The sequence below is a fragment of the Bubalus bubalis genome, chromosome 9, assembly GCF_019923935.1.
Source record: "Bubalus bubalis isolate 160015118507 breed Murrah chromosome 9, NDDB_SH_1, whole genome shotgun sequence".
NCBI lineage: Eukaryota > Metazoa > Chordata > Mammalia > Artiodactyla > Bovidae > Bubalus > Bubalus bubalis.
The window spans coordinates 88,640,299-88,660,938 of NC_059165.1; the positions used below are offsets into that span (position 1 = coordinate 88,640,299).

Genomic DNA, 20,640 nt, shown 5'->3' on the forward strand with positions numbered 1-20,640 from the left:
TGTTGGGGTTCCTAGGTCTGGATGTACACTTCCTTCTCCAGATTTAGGAAGTTTTCAGCAACCATTTCTGTGAAGAAACCTTCTGGCCCTTTCCCTCTCCCTCCCTCCCCACTTCCCTTTTCCCTTTAGGACTCTCACAATGCATATACTGATCTGTTTTCTTGTGTTCTGTAAGTCTCAGACTTTCTTCATTCTTTTATATTCTTTTTCCTTTTAGCTCCTGTGACTGGATAATTTCAAATGACTTATTTTTGAATTTGCTGATCCTTTCTTCCGATTGATCTTTTACTTTTTTTTTTTCCTTAGTGCATTTATTGTTTTTCTCAGCTCTAACATTTCTTTTTGGTTCTTTTTAAAAAATCTCTTTCTTAAAATTCTCACTTTTTCCATACATTGTTCTCCTGAGTTCTTTATGAACATTTGTTGCACATCTTTATGACAATCATTTAAAATTCTCTGTCAGGTACTTCACATATTTCCATTTAATCAGTGTCACTTTCTGGAGCTTTATCTTATTCTCATTTTTTGGACCATGTTTCCCTGCTTCTTCTTTCTCTTTAATCATTTGTGTTGGTGTCTGCACATTAGATAAAACAGCCAGCTTTCCCAGTCTGTAAACAGATAGGCCTCATACAGGAGAAGACCTTCATCAATCTTTCCAACCAGGATCTTCTCAAACCTTCTTGCTAGTTCAAACCAGAGTCTTTGTTTTCAGTGGCCACAAGGCATCTAGAATATAACAAATCCTATCACTGCTCTAAGACAAATGAGACAAAAGCTAGTCCCTTGGGCAGCCCTAGAAATGTTGGAATGTTGAACACAGTCCAAATCTTTCCCTCCCCAAAGAGAAGCCGGGATCTAGTGAATGTTCTCATGCTAGGATAAACTAGTATCTTTGTTTCAGCACTCATCAGACTTCTAGAGTATGTCAGGTCCCACCAGCACTCTGAGGCAGACAAGTCAGTAGTCCATTCTTTGCTTATCCCCAAATAATTGAGAGCTTTTGGAACACGGTTCAGTCCTTTCCCTTCCTCCCTAGGGAAAATCTGGGAGCTAAAGGTTTCCTGCCAATTGTATGGTGCTGTATGGCAGATGTGAATTATGATGAAAGGGTGTCTTGAATTTTTCTACTTGCTTTGATGTGACTGGTTTAAAGCTTGCCTTGGGGTGCAGGAGTCACTCAACCAGTTTTGAGATTTCTCACAAGGGAAATCTCACAAAGGGAAATACATGGACACAAATTAGTCCATGTATTGTTGTTGAATTGGTGTGTCCATGGGGAAAGGCAAGTCAGGGCTTACTATTTCAACACTTTACTGACTTACTACCATATTTTGCTGTTTTGACCTCTATGCTTTATGTTAGAGAATTCATCAGAAGTCTGGTAGTCCTTGTCTTCTGCTCATATTTAAGAGGGGGCCCTAAATGGCTAAGTGGCATCTCTATGGCTTAGCTGGGGCTGGCCACATAGGCAACTTCACTGTAGGGTTCCTGTTAGTTTCACTGAAGCACTACTGAGGTCAGTATCTTTTGATACTTTCTTTAGGGTTGCTCAGATTTCTCAGGAAAAATCTTCCATTTTCCTGCCTGGAAGTTTCAATTCTGGGTGCTAGCATTCTAGAAGCTGAATAGAGAAATGGACCATTGGGTTAGAATGAGACTAAGCATTGGCTGAGCAGTCCCACAATTTGGAATATACATTTGCATTTAACTACCCCTTTCTGCATTCACTACAGTATCTGATGCAGTTGGCTTTTTCTATATAATAAATAACACTGAAATCTCAGTGGCATTAAATGAAAGCATTTCTTTCTTACACCTGTCTACTATTTGGCTCAAGCAGCTCCACTTCAGGCTATAGGTTGGGTAATCAACTGGAGCAGCTTTCTGAAGTCTGCAGTCTGCCCAGGGCTATCCTGCTCTGTATCTCTTATTCTGGAGTTCAGTAATAAAGGTAGAAGCTAATTAGGATATGCATATGGTCCCTGACTCACAATGGTTCAGCTTAAGAGTTTTTTCCATCATAAGTGGAAGAAGATGTGTATTTTCCTCATGATAGCAAAAAGATAGGGGGACAAAACCAATTATGTATGCACATATCAAAAGTTTGCTTCTGATATCTGGGCAACTGATATCCATGTTGCCCAAAGTCATATGGCCAACCCCAAAGCCAAAGAATGAGAAAGTAACCTTCACCCACCATGAGGCTATGACATGTTGCCCAAAGTCATATGGCCAACCCCAAAGCCAAAGAATGAGAAAGTAAACTTCACCCACCATGAGGCTATGACAAGGTTAATGATAACATTTCAAAATACCGTGGTATCCCTGTTATTAACAGTGCTTAGTTCAGAGTCCCTCTGTTTCAAAACACCCCAAAGAATAAATTTCTAGGAAAGGAGAAAGAGAAGTCACCATAATTTTTGTATTTTGGACACAGCTTTTTACAAGTATTTTACAAGCCACATTGAAAGCTTTTCTGTGATACTATAGTATTGTACAAACTAGCTTGTTTCAGGGGTATTCCCATTGTTGATTCAGGAGTCAGCTTTTTAAGTCCACTTCATCAGACCATTTTCTATTTAGCTTTCCAAACTTTATGCTTTATTCTTTCTCATTCTTTTTACTCTTATGTGTTTATGTCTTTTTTTAAAAAGTCATTTTCTGCCATTGCACAAAGTTGTGGAGGAAGGTATATGTTCAATCTGCATCATTAACCAAAAGCTGTTAATTATACATATGGCAAACATAAATAACTGATAATTTGTAGAAAAAATTCAAGCAGGGAGATGGTCCAATCAACCTTTGAATTACTGAAAAGTAAGAGAAGTATAGGAAATAAAAGATAACCCATAGTTCAAGAGAACAAATATACATATGTTATGTATAAAGTTGCTCAATATTAAAAACTGGATATGTATTACATGTAAATGCTAATCTCTTCATCTTTTCCTGATCTGGGGGGTTTTGATCTATAGTCCTATGTGACTGAGTGTGGAACACAGTGGATACTGGGCAGAGAGGTTTTGGTGAGGAAGATAAGTATACCTTCTCAAAAGGAACACTATTCATTGCAAAATTTGTAGACAAAGGACCAGTTTCTATGGAGGAGCAACTTAAGGTTGAAATTTTCTCACCTAAATAATCTGATCCTCTGAAGAGCTCAGGTGATGGGAAGCTACTTAAATTCTCTTCGGAACTCTTGTATTCTGTAGAAGAGTCTGTAAATGAATAACTTAGAAGAGAGCCAGAAATATCATGCTGCAAACTTAGTCCTATAGAATAAACAAGCAAAAAGAGTAAAATGTTTCAACAGTAAACAGATTCAAAATCCTAAGAACTTAAACTTGTAGAAATATACATGCAGTTGTATACTAGTAATGTAAAATTACACATAAAACTGAAATGGCATGTGATTGTATACAATCTTAAATTGTACTTGAATTTCAATCTTAGAAAAGGTCTAGTTTTGATATGAAGAAAATGCAATATAAACCCCTTCCATTGTTTTTCAAAGTTTTATACATTTATTCCTTCCCTACTTTGGTTCAGTTATAATTCTTGACTCAAAATACAAATTTTATCAAGTACACCTTAATAATAAATATAAATAAATAAAATGTATACCTAATTTTTCAAGTGCTAGTTTTATATATAAGTAACCCATTAACTGTAAGCTGACTAGCTGAGAAGAAGAAAGGATGATTCTAGTTATTCCATTTAAAAAACAATGAGCATAAACATAGATTCAAGGGAACATAGATCAAAGGAACTGAACAGAGTCCAGAAATAGACTTACATGCATAAGAGTAACTTATTTTTGACCAAGATGCAAAGGCAATTCAATGGAGAAGGGATATTCTTTCAAACAAATTATGTTGGAACAACTGTATATCCACATGCAAAAGCAAAACAAAATAACTTGCACTCATATCTTCCATCATATAAAAAATTAACTATAAATGCATCGTGAGTCTAAATGCAAATCCTAAAACTACAAAACTTCTACAAAAAACAGAGGATAAAATCGTCATGACACTGAGTTAGGTAACAATTTCTTTAGTGTAACAATTAAAGAATGATTCATAAAACAAAAGCAGTGATAAATTGGGCTTCATCAAAGTTTAAACCTTCTATTTCAAAGAGACAAGCCACAGAGTAAGAGAAAACATTTGTAAATGGACTGGAATCCAAAATATAAAGAACTCCAAAAATTCAATAATAAGAAAACAAACATCTCAATAGGAAATTGGGGGAAATATATGAACAGAAAATCGCTCTAATTCAGAAGTCTTAAAGTCATCCCTGTGAGAGTAGACTAGAATGAAAATCTTTCCAATAAATGACAGGGATGGAACTTAGTATTTACTTGAAGAACCAGAAAGTTTAGTAAGAAAAGAGAAAATACATTCTACTATAGACAGTCAGCATTTATGAAACATTCCTAACATGATAAAACAGAGGTCAGCACTAACAGAAATTGGTGGAGTGTGGGATAAGGGATGAAAGGAGAGCATCACTCTTAAAACCCATTATCTTCTGCCCTGGAGCTGACTTATACCTATCTCTGTTCATTCATTACCTACCCAAGACTACCAACTCTTTATCCTTCCCACTTTGATCTCACCACATCTTTTTCCTTCACTCCAACCCTCTCCTTAATGTTGACAACTGCTCCCAATGTGCCCACCTCCTCCAGCCACCAGTACACCACTTAAATTGACTGACTCAAGCTACCATTCTTCCCCTCTTCAGATGTCAGTCAGGCTATTCCTCTGAATATGTTTCTCTTCCCATACTTCAGCTGTCCCAGAGTGTCCTTCCCTGTCCTTGCTACTTTTCTCACTGTCTTCATCTTTCTCATTCTTGGTTGCCGCATCTCTCGTGCCTTCTACCTCTCAAAATTCTATGAATACCACTCTTAGGAGAGGAAATCCTTCCACCAAACTCCAGAACTCAAACTGGGCTCAGAAACTAGGAAAGCCCTGTACTCACCCCCTGGGTAACTTGGCAGAGAAAAGAATAAACAAATGTTCCTGACTATAATAATAGAAGGCTGCTCCTGCTGTCACAAGTAAGAAATATAAATGCACTTCTAAATTACATTTATATCAAATTATACCATACATTTTAAAAAGTCAGTTCTACAAGCTTTTATCAAAAACTACCACCTCTTAAAGGAATTTTTAAAAAATTGCAACCTCTTGTCTCATAACTCCCTATCATAATGAGACAACTGTTTTCAACCCTATTAACTCTATTGTTTTTATATGCTTATATTTATAAATTAAATGTATTCAATGATTCTGTTATTATAATTGCTTAAATGTATTTACAGCTGAACCATGTACTATGAGCTCTATCATTTATGTTACATTTTTGCTACAAGTTCTTATTTTTCCTTTGAGTTATTGATTACCTAATTTTCAATTCATTTTCTAAGTACCTATTTCATCTCAACTTTTTGCAAAAGTATAAATTTCCTCTCAATAATTTTTAAAAAAAAAATGTCAGGTTATCTATCAGGTTTTTTTTCTTCCTTTCTTCTTCCCTTCCTTTTTCTCCTCCTTTTTCTTTCCTTCCTTTTTTTCTTTTTTTAAAGTACTGCTGCTGGAGATCTCAATACACTTGCTCAAATTGGGATTGATTGTCTGCTAGACATGCTGCACAGGTGTCTTCCTGGGATTTCCCTTTACCATGATCCTAAGAAATTCTTTTATATATTTCATGTATTAGAGCCTTTGATTCCAGATTTCATGATTTCTTCCTTATTGATTTCCTTTCTGGTTTTGTTGGAATAGCTTCTTCATTTCCTGAGAAAAGATGCATAGAAGACCTGTTTGAAAATTTCTTTATACTATCTTCCTATCTGAGTGATTGTTTAGCTGAGTACAGAATTCTAGGCCAGTATATTAAAAAGACTGATGCAGTCTTTAGTGTTTGACAGATTTAAACCTCACTGTTCCAAGTTCCCTTTCTGTCCCATATCTGTACAAGTTGATGAGCCCTGGTGCTCCATATTCTGGCAACAATGGCAAGTTAAAGCCTCATCCCAGCCCCACTCTAACCACCTAAACATCCCAACCCAGTTTCCTTTCCCTGCTCTCTCAAGCCATTTTCAGTCCTCTTCAGGAAGACAGTCTCCTCTCTAGGCGGCCTCATTATATCAGTAATAAACTTTTCCACACCCTCTTGGTATGTGAGTGGCATCATTAATCTTGAAATTTAAAACAAAGTTTGGGTGAGGATTTATCCTGTCTCTGCAAATCAGTTCTCTTCAGAAAAAGTGCACTTTTCCACCATGTTTTAGCCTCTAGAGTTGCTTCTGATATGTTCAATGTTATTCACCTTATTGATTGCTTATTTGCAAAAGGTAATCTTTTTTCCTCTGAAAAACTGAAGGATTTCTCTCTTTATCTTGAAGATTTTTAAATTACATGACATTGGGTCTTGGTATGGGTCTTTTTCATTCATTGTGATGGGCAGTTGGTGGGCTCTTTCAATATGTACACTCATGAAGATGGCAGAGGAATAGGATGGGGAGACCACTTTCTCCCCCACAAATTCATCAAAAGAACATTTGAACGCTGAGTAAACTCCACAAAACAACTTCTGAATGCTGGCAGAGGACATCAGGCAGCCAGAAAAGCAGCCCATTATCTTCGAAAGGAGGTAGGAAAAAATATAAAAGATAAAAAGAGAGACAAAGAGGTAGGGACGGAGATCCGTCCAGGGAAGGGACTCTTAAAAAAGGGAGAAGTTTACAAACACCAGGAAACACTCTCACTGGCGAGTCTGTGGCGAGCCTTGGAAACTCAGAGGGCAATATAACCGGGAGAGAAAAAAATTAATAATTAAAACCCACAGATTACGTGCCCAATGGTAACTCCCAGCAGAGAAGCAGCGCAGACGCCCGCATCCACCACGAGCAAGCAGGGGCTGGACAGGGAGGCGCGGGCTGCACTGCTTAGAGTAAGAACCAGGCCTGAATGCCCCAAGGGCAATCTGAGGGAACTAACTTGAGAGAGCAAACCAGACTGTAGGATAGCTAACCAGCAAAAAGCACTAACCTAAGACACTGCCAGGCCGGCTCACAGAACAAAGAACTGAGCAGAGCTAGCCAGCTGTGGACCGGCCCATCCCCCACAGGAGACAGGCAGGCGAGAGCAGCCAGAACCAGAATGGGGTGATCACGGCCCCAGAGAGGCATCATCTACCAAACTGCAAGCAGGCTTCGTTGCTAACCAAGACTTCTTGGGATTCTGGATGGTCGACATCTGCCAGGAGGGTCACAGCCAGAGATCAGCTCCCCAGAAGAGACACAAGGCACACCTGAGAAGGTGCGCCAGTTGTACACCCAGAACACCAAGCGGCAGGGATCGGGGAGGTGATAAGTCGAAGCGACCGTGCTAGCCAAGCTCCTGGTCACCTGAGCTGCTCGGACCTGGGAAGGGCACAAAACACAGGCCCAACCAAGTCTGTGCCTTTGCGGAGTACCCGAGTACCTGAACCTGAGCGGCTTAGACCTGGGAAGTGCATACAACCCAGGGCTGGCCTCAGACAGTTCCTGGCAGAGCAACCTAGAGCCTAAGCAGTATAGATGGGGAAAGCACACACGCCGTGAGTGGGGGCAAACCCAGTGTGGCCTAGTTACTGCGAGCACACGCCAGTGTTATTTGCTTGCAGTGTTCTTCCCTCCCCACAGCACAACTGAACAAGTGAGCCTAAAAAAGTGTCCACCACAGCCCCCTTGTGTCTGGGTGGAAATTAGAAGAGGCCAGCAAACAGAAGAAGCTAAAACAGAGGGAACGGCCTTGGAAATGACAAGTGCAATAGATTAAAACCCTATAGTTAGCACCAACTACATAGGAAGGAGCCTATAGATCTTGAGAAGTATAAGCCGGATCAAGGAACTATCTGAAAATGAACTGACCCCACACTGTCCACAACAACACCAGAGAAAGTCCTAGATATATTTTTACTATTATCATTTTTTAATTTAAAAAATTTGTTTTATTTTTAAGTCCTCTATTACACCATTATTTTCATTTTTATAACCTACTATTACTTTGCAAAAAAAAAAAAAAAAAGACCCTATTTTTTAAAGCAAACTTCATATATATGCTGCTGTTGCTGCTAAGTCGCTTCAGTCGTGTCCGACTCTGTGCAACCCCATAGATGGCAGCCCACGAGGCTCTGCTGTCCCTGGGATTCTCCAGGCAAGAATACTGGAGTGGGTTGCCATTTCCTTCTCCAATGCATGAAAGTAAAAAGTGAAAGTGAAGTCGTTCAGTCGTGTCCAACTCTTAGCGATCCCATGGACTGCAGCCTACCAGGCTCCTCCATCCGTGGATTTTCCAGGCGAGAGTACTGGAGTGGGGTGCCATTGCCTTCTCCATTCATATATATATATATTTTATAATTTTTGTGACTGTTTTTTTCTTTAATATTGTATTTTTGAGAATCCAACCTCTACTCTAGATTTTTAATCTTTGCTTTTTGGAATTTGTTATCAATTTTGTATCTTTAAGAACCCAATCTTCAGTACCATTTTTACTTGGGAGTGAGATCACTGGCTTGAATACTCTCTCCTCCTTTGGACTCTCCTTTTTCTCCAGCAGGTCATCTCTATCTCCTCCCTCCCCCTTCTCTTCTCTGCCCAACTCTGTGAATCTCTTTGTGTGTTCCAGACTGTGGAGAACTGACTTAGGGAACTGACTACTGGCTGGATCTGTCTCTCTCCTTTTCATTCCCCTCTTTATCCTCCTAGCCACCTCTGTCACCTTCCTCCCTCTTCTCTTCTCTATATAACTCCGTGAACATCTCTGAGCAGTCCAGGCTGTGGAGAGTACATAAGGAAGTGATTACTGGCTAGCTTGCTCTCCCCTCTTTTGAGTCCCCCTCTTCTCCTTCTGGTCACCTCTATCTCCCTCCTCCCTCTTCTGTTCTCCATGTAACTCTGTGTACCTCTCCAGGTGTCCCTCACTGCGGAGAAACTTTTCATCTTTAACCTAGATGTTTTATCATTGGTGCTGTATAGATGGAGAAGTCTTGAGGCTACTGTAAGAATAAGAATGAAAACCAGAGGCAGGAGGCTTAAGTCCAAATCCTGAGAACACCAGAGAACTCCTGAATCCAGGGAACATTAATTGATAAGAGCTCATCAAACGCCTCCATACCTAAACTGAAACCAAGCACCACCCAAGGGCCAACAAGTTCCAGAGCAAGACATACCACACAAATTCTCCAGCAACACAGGAACACAGCCCTGAGCTTCAATATACAGTCTGCCCAAAGTCACACCAAACTCATTGACATCTCATAACTCATTACTGGACACTTCATTGCACTCCAGAGAGAAGAAACCCAGCTCCACCCACCAGAACACCCACACAAGCTTCCTTAAGCAGGAAACCTTGACAAGCCACCCGTCCAACCTCTCCCACACCGAGGAAACTCCACAATAAAGAGAACTCCACAAACTGCCAGAATACAGAAAGGCCACCCCAAACACAGCAATATATACAAGATGAAAAGGCAGAGAAATACCAAGTAGGTAAAGGAACAGGATAAATGCCCACCAAACCAAACAAAAGAGGAAGAGATAGGGAATCTACCTGATAAAGAATTCCAAATAATGATAATGAAAATGATTCAAAATCTTGAAGACAAAATGGAGTTACAGATAAATAGCCTGGAGACAAGGATCGAGAAGATGCAAGAAAAGCTTAACAAGGACCTGGAAGAAATAAAAAATAATCGATATATAATGAATAATGCAATAAATGAGATCAAAAACACTCTGGAGGGAACCAACAGTAGAATAACAGAGGCAGAAGATAGGATAAGTGAGGTAGAAGATAGAATGGTAGAAATAAATGAAACAGAGAGGAAAAAACAAAAACGAATTAAAAGAAATGAGGACAATCTCAGAGAGTCTCTGAGGCAATGTTAACAATCTCTGGAACAATGTTAAATGCCTCAACATTCGAATCATAGGAGTCCCAGAAGAAGAAGACAAAAGAAAGACCATGAGAAAATACTTGAGGAGATAATAGTTGAAAACTTCCCTAAAATGGGGAAGGAAATAATCACCCAAGGCCAAGAAACCCAGAGAGTCCCAAACAGGATAAACCCAAGGCAAAACACCCCAAGACACATATTAATCAAATGAACAAAGATCAAACACAAAGAACAAATATTAAAAGCAGCAAGGGAAAAACAACAAATAACACACAAGGGGATTCCCATAAGGATAACAGCTGACCTTTCGATAGAAACTCTTCAGGCCAGGAGGGAATGGCAGGATATGCTTAAAGTGATAAAAGAAAATAACCTACAGCCCAGATTACTGTACCCAGCAAGGATCTCTTTCAAATATGAAGGAGAAATCAAAAGTGTTACAGACAAGCAAAAGCTGAGACAATTCAGCACCACCAGACCAGGTCTCCAACAAATGCTAAAGGATCTTCATTAGACAGGAAACACAGAAAGGGTATATAAACTTGAACCCAAAACAATAAAGTAAATGGCAACAGGAACATCAGTTCAGTTCAGTTCAGTCACTCAGTTGTGTCTGACTCTTTGCGACCCCATGAATCACAGCACGCTAGGCCTCCCTGTCCATCACCATCTTCTGGAGTTCACTCAAACTCACATCCATCGAGTCAGTGATGCCATACTTATCAATAATTACCTTAAAAGTAAATGCGCTGAATGCCCCAACCAAAAGACAAAGACTGGCTGAATGGCTACAAAAACAAGACCCCTATATATTCTGTCTACAAGAGACCCACCTCGAAACAAAGGACACATACAGACTGAAAGTGAAGGGCTGGAAAAAGATATTCCACGCAAATAGAGACCAAAAGAAAGCAGGAGTAGCAATACTCATATCAGATAAAACAGACTTTAAAACAAAGGCTGTGAAAAGAGACAAAGAAGGACACTACACGATGATCAAAGGATCAATCCAAGAAGAAGATATAACAATTATAAATACATATGCATCCAACATAGGAGCACTGCAATATATAAGACAAATGCTAACAAGTATGAAAGGGGAAATTAACAATAACACAATAATAGTGGGAGACTTTAATACCCTACTCACACCTATGGCTAGATCAACTAAACAGAAAATTAACAAGGAAACAGAAACTTTAAATGATACGACAGACCAGTTAGACCTAACTGATATCTATAGGATATTTCACCCCATAACAATGAATTTCACCTTTTTATTAAGTGCACAAGGAACCTTCTCCAGCATAGATCATATCCTGGGCCATAAATCTAGCCTTGGTAAATTCAAAAAACTTGAAATTATTCCAAGCATCTTTTCTGACCACAATGCAATAAGACTAGATCTCAATTACAGGAGAAAAACTACTAAAAATTCCAACATATGGAGGCTGAAAACACGCTGCTGAATAACCAACAAATCACAGAAGAAATCAAAAAAGAAATCAAGATATGCATAGAAACGAATGAAAATGAAAACACAACACCCAAAACCTGTGGGACACTGTAAAAGCAGTGCTAAGGGGATGGTTCATAGCAATACAGGCATACCTCAAGAAACAAGAAACAAGTAAAATAAATAACCTAACTCTACACCTAAAGCAACTAGAAAAAGAAGAAATGAAAAACTCCAGGGTTAGTAGAAGGAAAGAAATCTGAAAAATTAGGGCAGAAATAAATGCAAAACACACAAAAGAGACCATAGCAAAAATCAACAAAGCCAAAAGCTGCTTCTTTGAGAAGATAAATAAAATTGACAAACCATTAGCCAGACTCATCAAGAAACAAAGGGAGAAAAATAAAATCAATAAAATAAATAATGAAAATGGAGAGATCACAATAGACAGCACAGAAATACAAAGGATCAAAAGAGACTACTATCAGTAACTATAGGCCAATAAAATGGACAACTTGGAAGAAATGGACAAATTCCTAGAAAAGTACAACTTTCCAAAACTGAACCAGGAAGAAATAGAAAATCTTAACAGACCCATCACAAGCACAGAAATCGAAACTGTAATCAGAAATCTTCCAGCAAACAAAAGCCCAGGACCAGATGGATTCACAGCTGAATTCTAAAAGCCCAGGACCAGATGGCTTCACAGCTGAATTCTATCAAAAATTTAGGAAGAGCTAAATTCCTACTCAAACTCTGCCAGAAAATTGCAGAGGAAGGTAAACTTCCAAACTCATTCTATGACGCCACCATCACCCTAATACCAAAACCTGACAAAGATGCCACAAAAAAAGAAAACTACAGAGCAATGTCACTGATGAACATAGATGAAAAAATCCTTAACAAAATTCTAGCAATCAGAATCCAACAACACATTAAAAAGATCATACACCATGACCAAGTGGGCTTTATCCCAGGGATGCAAGGATTCTTCAATATCCGCAAATCAATCAATGTAATACACCACATTAACAAATTGAAAAATAAAAACCATATGATTATCTCAATAGATGCAGAGAAAGCCTTTGACAAAATTCGACCTGCACTTAGGAAAAAAACCCTCCAGAAAGCAGGACTAGAAGGAACATACCTCAACATCATAAAAGCTATATATGACAAACCCACAGCAAACATTATCCTCAATGGTGAAAAATTGAAAGCATTTCCCCTAAAGTTAGGAACAAGACAAGGGTGCCCACTCTCACCACTACTATTCAACATAGTTTTGGAAGTTTTGGCCACAGCAATCAGAGCAGAAAAATAAATAAAAGGAATCCAAATTGGAAAAGAAGAAGTAAAACTCTCAGTTTGCAGATGACATGATTCTCTACATAGCAAACCGTAAAGACTCCACCAGAAAATTACTAGAGCTAATCAATGAATATAGTAAAGTTGCAGGATATAAAATCAACACACAGAAATCCCTTGCATTCCTATACACTAATAATGAGAAAATAGAGAAATTAAGGAAACAATTCCATTCACCATTGCAACAAAAAGAATAAAATACTTGGGAATATATCTACCCAAAGAAACAAAAGACCTATATATAGAAAACTATAAAACACTGGTGAAAGAAATCAAAGAGGACACTAATAGATGGAGAAATATGCTGTGTTCATGGATCAGAAGAATCAATATAGAGAAAATGCATATACTACCCAAAGCAATCTACAGATTCAATGTAATCCCTATAAAGCTACCAGTGGTATTTTTCACAGAGCTAGAACAAATAATTTCACAATTTGTATGGAAATACAAAAACCTCGAATAGCCAAAGCAATCTTGAGAAAGAAGAATGGAACTGGAGGAATCAACCTGCCTGACTTCAGGCTCTACTACAAAGCCACAGTCATAAGACAGTATGGTACTGGCACAAAGACAGAAATATAGATCAGTGGAACAAAATAGAAAGCCCAGAGATAAATCCACACACCTATGGACATCTTATCTTTGACAAAGGAGGCAAGAATATACAATAGAGAAAAGAGAATCTCTTTAACAAGTGGTGCTGGGAAAACCGGTAAAAGAATCAAACTAGAACACTCTCTAACACCATACACAAAAGTAAACATAAGACCAGATCTAAATGTAAGACCAGAAACTATAAAATTCCTAGAGGAGAACATAGGCAAAACACTCTCTGACATAAATCACAGCAGGATCCTCTGTGACCCATCTCCCAGAATATTGGAAATAAAAGCAAAAATAAATAAATGGGACCTAGTTAAAATTAAAAGCTTCTGCACAACAAAGGAAACTATAAGCAAGGTGAAAAGACAGCCTTCAGAATCGGAGAAAATAACAGCAAATGAAGCAACTGACAAAGAATTAATCTCAAAAATATACAAGCAACTCCTGCAGCTCACTTTCAGAAAAATAAAAGACCCAATCAAAAAATGGGCTGAAGAACTAAACAGACATTTCTTCAAAGAAGACATACAGATGGCTAACAAACACATGAAAAGATGCTCAACATCACTAATTATCAGAAAAATGCAAATCAAAACTACAATGAGGTAGCATTGCATGCCAGTCAGAATGGCTGCGATCCAAAAGTCTACAAGCAATAAATGCTGGAGAGGGTGTGGAGAAAAGGGAACCCTCTTACACTGTTGGTGGGAATGCAAACTAGTGCAGCCACTATGGAGAACAGTGTGGAGATTCCTTTAAAAACTGGAAATAGAACTGCCTTATGACCCAGCAATCCCACTGCTGGGCATACACACCGAGGAAACCAGAATTGAAAGAGACACGTGTATCCCAATGTTCATCACAGCACTGTTTGTAATAGCCAGGACATGGAAGCAACCTAGATGTCCATCAGCAGATGAACGGATAAGAAAGCTGTGGTACATATACACAATGGAGTATTACTCAGCCATTAAAAAGAATACATTTGAATCAGTTCTAATGAGGTGGATGAAACTGGAGCCTATTATACAGAGTGAAGTAAGCCAGAAAGAAAAACACCAATACAGTATACTAACGCATATATATGGAATTTAGAAAGATGGTAATGATAACCCTGTATGCGAGACCACAAGAGACACAGATGTATAGAACAGTCTTTTGGACTCTGTAGGAGAGGGCAAGGATGAGATGATTTGGGAGAATGGCATTGAAACATGTATATTATCATAAGTGAAATGAATCGCCAGTCCAGGTTTGATGCATGATACAGGATGCTCAAGGCTGGTGCACTGGGATGACCCAGAGGGATGGGTTGGGGAGGGACGTGGGAGGAGGGTTCAGGATGGGGAACACATGTACACCCGTGGTGGATTCATGTCAATGTATGGCAAAACCAATACAATATTGTAAAGTATTAGCCTCCAATTAAAGTAGATAAATTTATATTAAAAAAATAAAAATGAAAAATATGTACACTCATGATCATTTTGAATTCTAAAAAAATTTCTAGTTTCATGTGCTTAATAAGTCCATTCCTGTTTACTTTATAATATCTGGAACTACTGTTTTTCAGATATTAGAATGCCTGGATTCAGGTTATAATTTTTCTTTTTAAAATAGCAGCTTTATTGAAATACAATTCACATTCCATAAATCCCAGTCTTTTAAAGGATACAATCTGGTGGGCTTTAGTTTACTCCAGAGTTGTGTCATCACTATTTCTTTTATCTTCTCTTTAACATCTGTTCAACTTTTGGAGTATTTCCTTAAATTGATCACCCAATCCTTCATACAATGTTTTATTCCTGATTTCATATTTTTAAGAATTCTTTTTGTTCCCTGAATGCTCCTTTTTTTTGTAGCCTACACGTGTTTCATGGACATGTTTTTTCATCACACTGAGGATAATAATGAAAATATGACTTAAAAGGTTTTTTTCTTGCATTGTCTGTGTTCTTCACGTTTCTTTTTATTTGGTATCTAACTTTTATTTTATACATACTAAATTTGTATAATTCCTTAAATGTCTGGTAATTCTTGAATGTTTAAGAATGAGGCACTAAAGAGCGGCTGGAAACTGGATTCATAAGTGAAGTTTAGGAAGCAGTATGGGCTTTAGTGAAGGGTACCTGGACAGGAACCAGGTCATTACTGCCAGAATATAGGTCTTCTCCTGGTCAGAGAAATTTCCAAGAGAGGAACCCTCTAGGCTTTTAACTGGGGTGTATTTTCCTGAGTCTGAGGTAAGTAAACAGACTTTACTTAATTCCCTTCCCTCCTCCTCCCACTCCTCACTGCTAGTTTTCAGTATAGCACCCCTGGCCTCAGCAGTACTAGCATCCCTTTGCTTCAGTGTCTCTGGACAGCCATGGTGGGAATAAGAGTAGCTGCCTGGCTACATCGTCCTGGGGGAGGGATCATAGTATCTAACTGCTACTTTTAAAGATTTCCAAAAATCCTATTTTCAATATTATCTCTACCTCAGATCAGATCAGATCAGTCGCTCAGTCGTGTCCGACTCTCTGCGACCCCATGAATCACAGCACGCCAGGCCTCCCTGTCCATCACCAACTCCAGGAGTTCACTCAGACTCACGTCCATCAAGTCAGTGATGCCATCCAGCCATCTCATCCTCTGTCGTCCCCTTCTCCTCCTGCCCCCAATCCCTCCCAGCATCAGGGTCTTTTCCAATGAGTCAACTCTTTGCATGAGGTGGCCAAAGTCCTGGAGTTTCAGCTTTAGCATCATTCCTTCCAAAGAAATCCCAGGGCTGATCTCCTTTAGAATGGACTGGTTGGATCTCCTTGCCTATTCCTTCACAAATATGTGGAATATGTGATGTCTCTAATTCCTGAACCGCAGCCTGCGTCATTTCACTTCGTGGTCTGTCCTAGTTTCAGCCTTTTTTATTTTTTGTTAGGATTATTCAACTTAATTCATTTACATTGCAGATTCCAAACTTTTGTTGATTATCTCTTGTCAGCTAAGGTTTCTTCTCTTTTTCTCTACATTATGGCCTCATGCCTTTTTTATGCCTTTATTGATATTTTAGTGTTTTCTTAAATATGAAATCCTGAGTTAATTTTAATCATGTTGCAAAATTTCTAGATTCCAAGACAGAATTAAAACAATTATATGTTAAATAGAATTCTGTGGGTTGCTCAAAACCTAACCATTTATACTTTATTGTAGTATAACGTATTCTAGGTTTCAAATATCAATCAAATATCAAACAAACTCAGATACAGCTAGTTTGTTAATTAGAGACAGTCTATCTTCTATTTTCTCATACCTTTCACACATCAACTTGATAAAGCTAGTAACCAAGGACATTTATCATATATTTAAACCATAATTTCTTAAAATATTGATTATGATAAAATTGCTTATTCCCTCTAAATAGAGTAGAAAACTCATTCAACAAGCATTTAAAATTATATTATGTCTCAAGCATGGAATAGGAGGACAAAAGGCAGTGCTTATTCTTAACAGCATTAGGGCCTAGATGAACAAATATTATACTGTTGTTTCGAGTCCTGTGACAGTGCCAAGGAACTACCAGGAAAGAACAACTCATCTAGAAAGAGAGAAGAGCAGTCAGGAGACGCTTCCAAAAGAGATGGCACCTGAATCTGTATTTGAAGAAGTAGCGGAAGTTAACTAGGCAAAGAAGGAAGAAGAAGGAGGGAAAAGCGTTTGTTAAGCACTTTCCATGTTCTTTTACACTATATTTTAAGAAAATTCCTGTATTTTCTACCTAGCTAATTTGATTTTCAGCTGAATAGGTTGATTTATTGTTTTAAAATTTTATATTTTTAGTTTCCAGGGACTATAATTTTTTATAGCAGCCTATTACATTATGGATTCAATTACCTCTTGTCTCTAAAGAGTTATTTAAAGTTTACTATCATCCCTTCAGGTTTTGATTCCTTTGTTTGGTGCATTTGTGATCTCTCTTCCATGGCATTGGTATTCTTCAAATATTTGACTGTTTTTGATTGTCTGTTCATATGTCTATTTGAGAATTTCTGTTTATATGGCAGAGAATATAAATTCTGAAAAAAACAACCTACCTCTGGAGATTTTAAAAGAGTGATGAGATATTCTGGGGACTTATGTTCTGAGTGGGGATGTTCTCCTGTATTTTCTGGGCATTGTAGGCTACACGGGAGTGCATGCAAGCTCAGTTGCTAAGCTGTGTCTGACTCTTTGTGACCCTACAGACTGTAGCCCACCAGGCTCCTCTGTTCATTGGATTTTCTAGACAAGAATACTGGAGTAGGTTGCCATTTCCTCCTCCAAGGGATCTTCTCGACTCAGGGATCGAACCCACATCTTCTGAATTGGCTGGCAGGTTCTTTACCACTGAGCCATCTAGGAAGCCCTAGGTTACATGGGGGCACTGCCCTATTTGGTTAGTATCCACACTGGAAGTCTCCTATATCAGAATTCCCATTTCAGAGAGCCATTATGTATCTTTTCCCTGGGATTAACAAGTATAGCATAATCTATATTTTTAAACTTTTCTGTCCCTTTGCTATCTGTATGGCAATCTGGAGTTACTTCAGACTCTTCTGCTTCTCTCTCCAGCTGCAACATTGATCCCAAGGAGCCAAAATGAAATCTTAGTTCACTTTGCTAGGCAGTAATTCCTAGGGTTCTGACCTGGCAGCAAGCACTAAGTTGCCAGTGTTTCCAATATAAGAAGGGGATGAGTAGGGGGCCAGGTCATACACTGCCTAAATGTAGTGCTTAATCCATCATCTTGACAACTCCTTCAGGGTCCCATCTATTATAGTGTTTCACATTTATTGACCAAGTGTTTTGAGTTAAGTGTATCTCCAGAGCTACTTTTACCTCTTCAGTGGTTTTTCTCTGCTCTTCATATATTTATCAGTCCGATCTCATCTGTCTTTAAGAATTCCTCAGGCTTAGTGTAGTAATGACATCCTTTTTTGTTTTCAAAAATAAGTTCAATTACACCAAAATTCTATCAGCAGCCCTCCATATTCAACTCCCTATTTGAATTACTAGTCATCTTAAAGGCACCCATTACTTAATATATTAAAGAGAGAATTTATGCTTTTTCCCTCAAACAAGATTTTTTTCAGTGAATGGCAGCACCACCTTACACTCAGTTATGCAAACCAGAAACACATGTCACCTTTGACACCTCCATCTTCAAACTTCATCTGTAAATTCTGTCAATTTCATTTCCTACAATAACCATACGTATATCCACTTCTTTCCATTTCCAGTGTCATCTGTTGGTATAAAGTGCCATCATTCCTCCCCTTTACTATTGCAGTAGCCTCCCAAAGGATGCCTATTTACATCCACTCTGCTTCTTCCCATACAGTAACTAATATGATCATATTATTCCCTATTTAAAAGACTTCAGCATATTCCTGCTGCTCCAAAGATAAATATCTTTGGCATGGCCTGCAAGGCAATGGAAGGTCTCATCTGTCCAACCTTATCTTATTATCACATTTCCTCCTCTGTTCCCTCTGCCTGGATTTCTCTTTATTCATCTTTCTGTATAGTTAAGCTCTACTTTTCTTCAGATCTCAAGTAAATTACCACTCCCTCATGGAAGCCTTCCCTAATCTCTTCAACTAAATTCAGTTACAGTCAAGTCTACCTCACTTTTGTAACACTTATCACAATTGTGTTTGAAGGCTTTGAGGATGAAGTCCAGAGCACAGGCAGAAGGATTCAACTTGGACCAGGAGAAAGACATCTTTTCCACTGAGATGGGAAGATAAGACAGATACAAATGGATGTTTATGTTTGTAAGAAAGTAAGTTGAAGGAGTTCACATTGCCAGTCTTACCTGTTACTTGTTTACTATTTGATGAACTACTATCAGCCTGGAGATCATCTGTCACTGACTCCTATGTGAAATAAGAATTAAACATATAGCACAAATTATGAGATGGAATATTTTTATATTATAATATTATAAAAACATTGATTTGGTTATTTTAAAAATGTAAAACTAATGTTAACTTTGTGTATCACTTTCATATTTAAAACATTTTTCAGCTTATTGATATAGATGTAATCTGATATATAATATTAAATCTTAACATATAATACTGTGGACATATCTAGGGTGTCAAAAATATACTAGTCAATAACTATTGTGGGATAAACCAGCAAAGTGAAAATGAAAGTCACTCAGTTATGAAAGTCAAAGTCACTCAGTCATGTCCAACTCTTTGTGACCCCATGGACTTATACAGTCCATGGAATCCTCCAGACCAGAATACTGGAGTGGGTAGACTTTCCCTTCAGGGGATCTTCCCAACCCAGGGATAGAACCCAGGTCTCCCACATTGCAGGAGGATTCTTTACTGTCTGAACCACCAGGGAAGCTCAAGAATACTGAAGTGGGCAGCCTAGCCCTTCTCCAGTGGATCTTCCTGACCCAGAAATCCAACTGGGGTCCCCTGCACTGCAGGCAGATTCTTTACCAGCTGAGCTGCCAGGGAAGGGAAGTCCCTGATAAACCAGCAACAAGAAGATAAAGATGAATATTTTTCTGATCCTAGGCAAGAAGGAATTTTTCCCCCTCTAAATACAAAAGCAAAATAAATAAAAAGAAAATGATTGATAAATAAGTCTAAAATACCAAAAGTAAAATAAAAGGCAAACAAACAAATGTGGAAATATTTGTTACATATGTGTGTAAAGTACAACTATCTTCAATATATAACAAATAAGTATTTCACAAAGTTACACAAATGGCCAATAAAATGAGAAAAAGTATCAACTTTACTAGCATTCAAAGAAATGGAAAGTAAACAACATGCTACTTTTCATCTATCAAATATATCTATATATCTTTATCTATATCTATATTTTTAAGTTTCAGATAAGATGGTGCCAACTGGACAGAATGAAATAAATAAAATAAAAATTTTAAACATAATCCAACCCTTGACCCATTGCAACATATTTATTTTAGGATAACAATTTGAGGTATATAAAAATAATTTCTGTGGTAGGATATCTACTGATATCTAAAACAGCAAAACCTTGGAAACAATCTCAACCTCTCAACCACAAAAAATAGTTATAGAAATTAAAATATGCCTATATATGACAAAGCACTATGCAGACACTAAAAATCATATTTTTGAAGATTATTTAATGTTAGAGGAATTTATACAATAATTTGTAAAAAAAAAAACATTTTTAAAGGCACAGGAAAAAATAAATGGAAGGAAAATACAAAAATT

General features: G+C 38.0%; 1 protein-coding gene across 6 annotated transcripts in view; it reads right to left on the reverse strand.

The window, feature by feature from the left end:
- The window catches only part of MEIKIN (meiotic kinetochore factor), a 128,895-nt gene that overhangs the window by 106,056 nt on the left and 2,199 nt on the right, over positions 1-20,640 (reverse strand). For all 6 annotated transcript variants that reach the window (XM_044947862.1, XM_044947864.1, XM_044947863.1 and 3 more), the window contains 2 exons: positions 19,230-19,290; positions 3,138-3,275 (listed from right to left, as the gene is read on the reverse strand). In XM_044947862.1, coding sequence (XP_044803797.1) covers positions 3,138-3,275; positions 19,230-19,290 — 199 coding nt within the window. The remainder of the gene's footprint in view (positions 1-3,137; positions 3,276-19,229; positions 19,291-20,640) is intronic.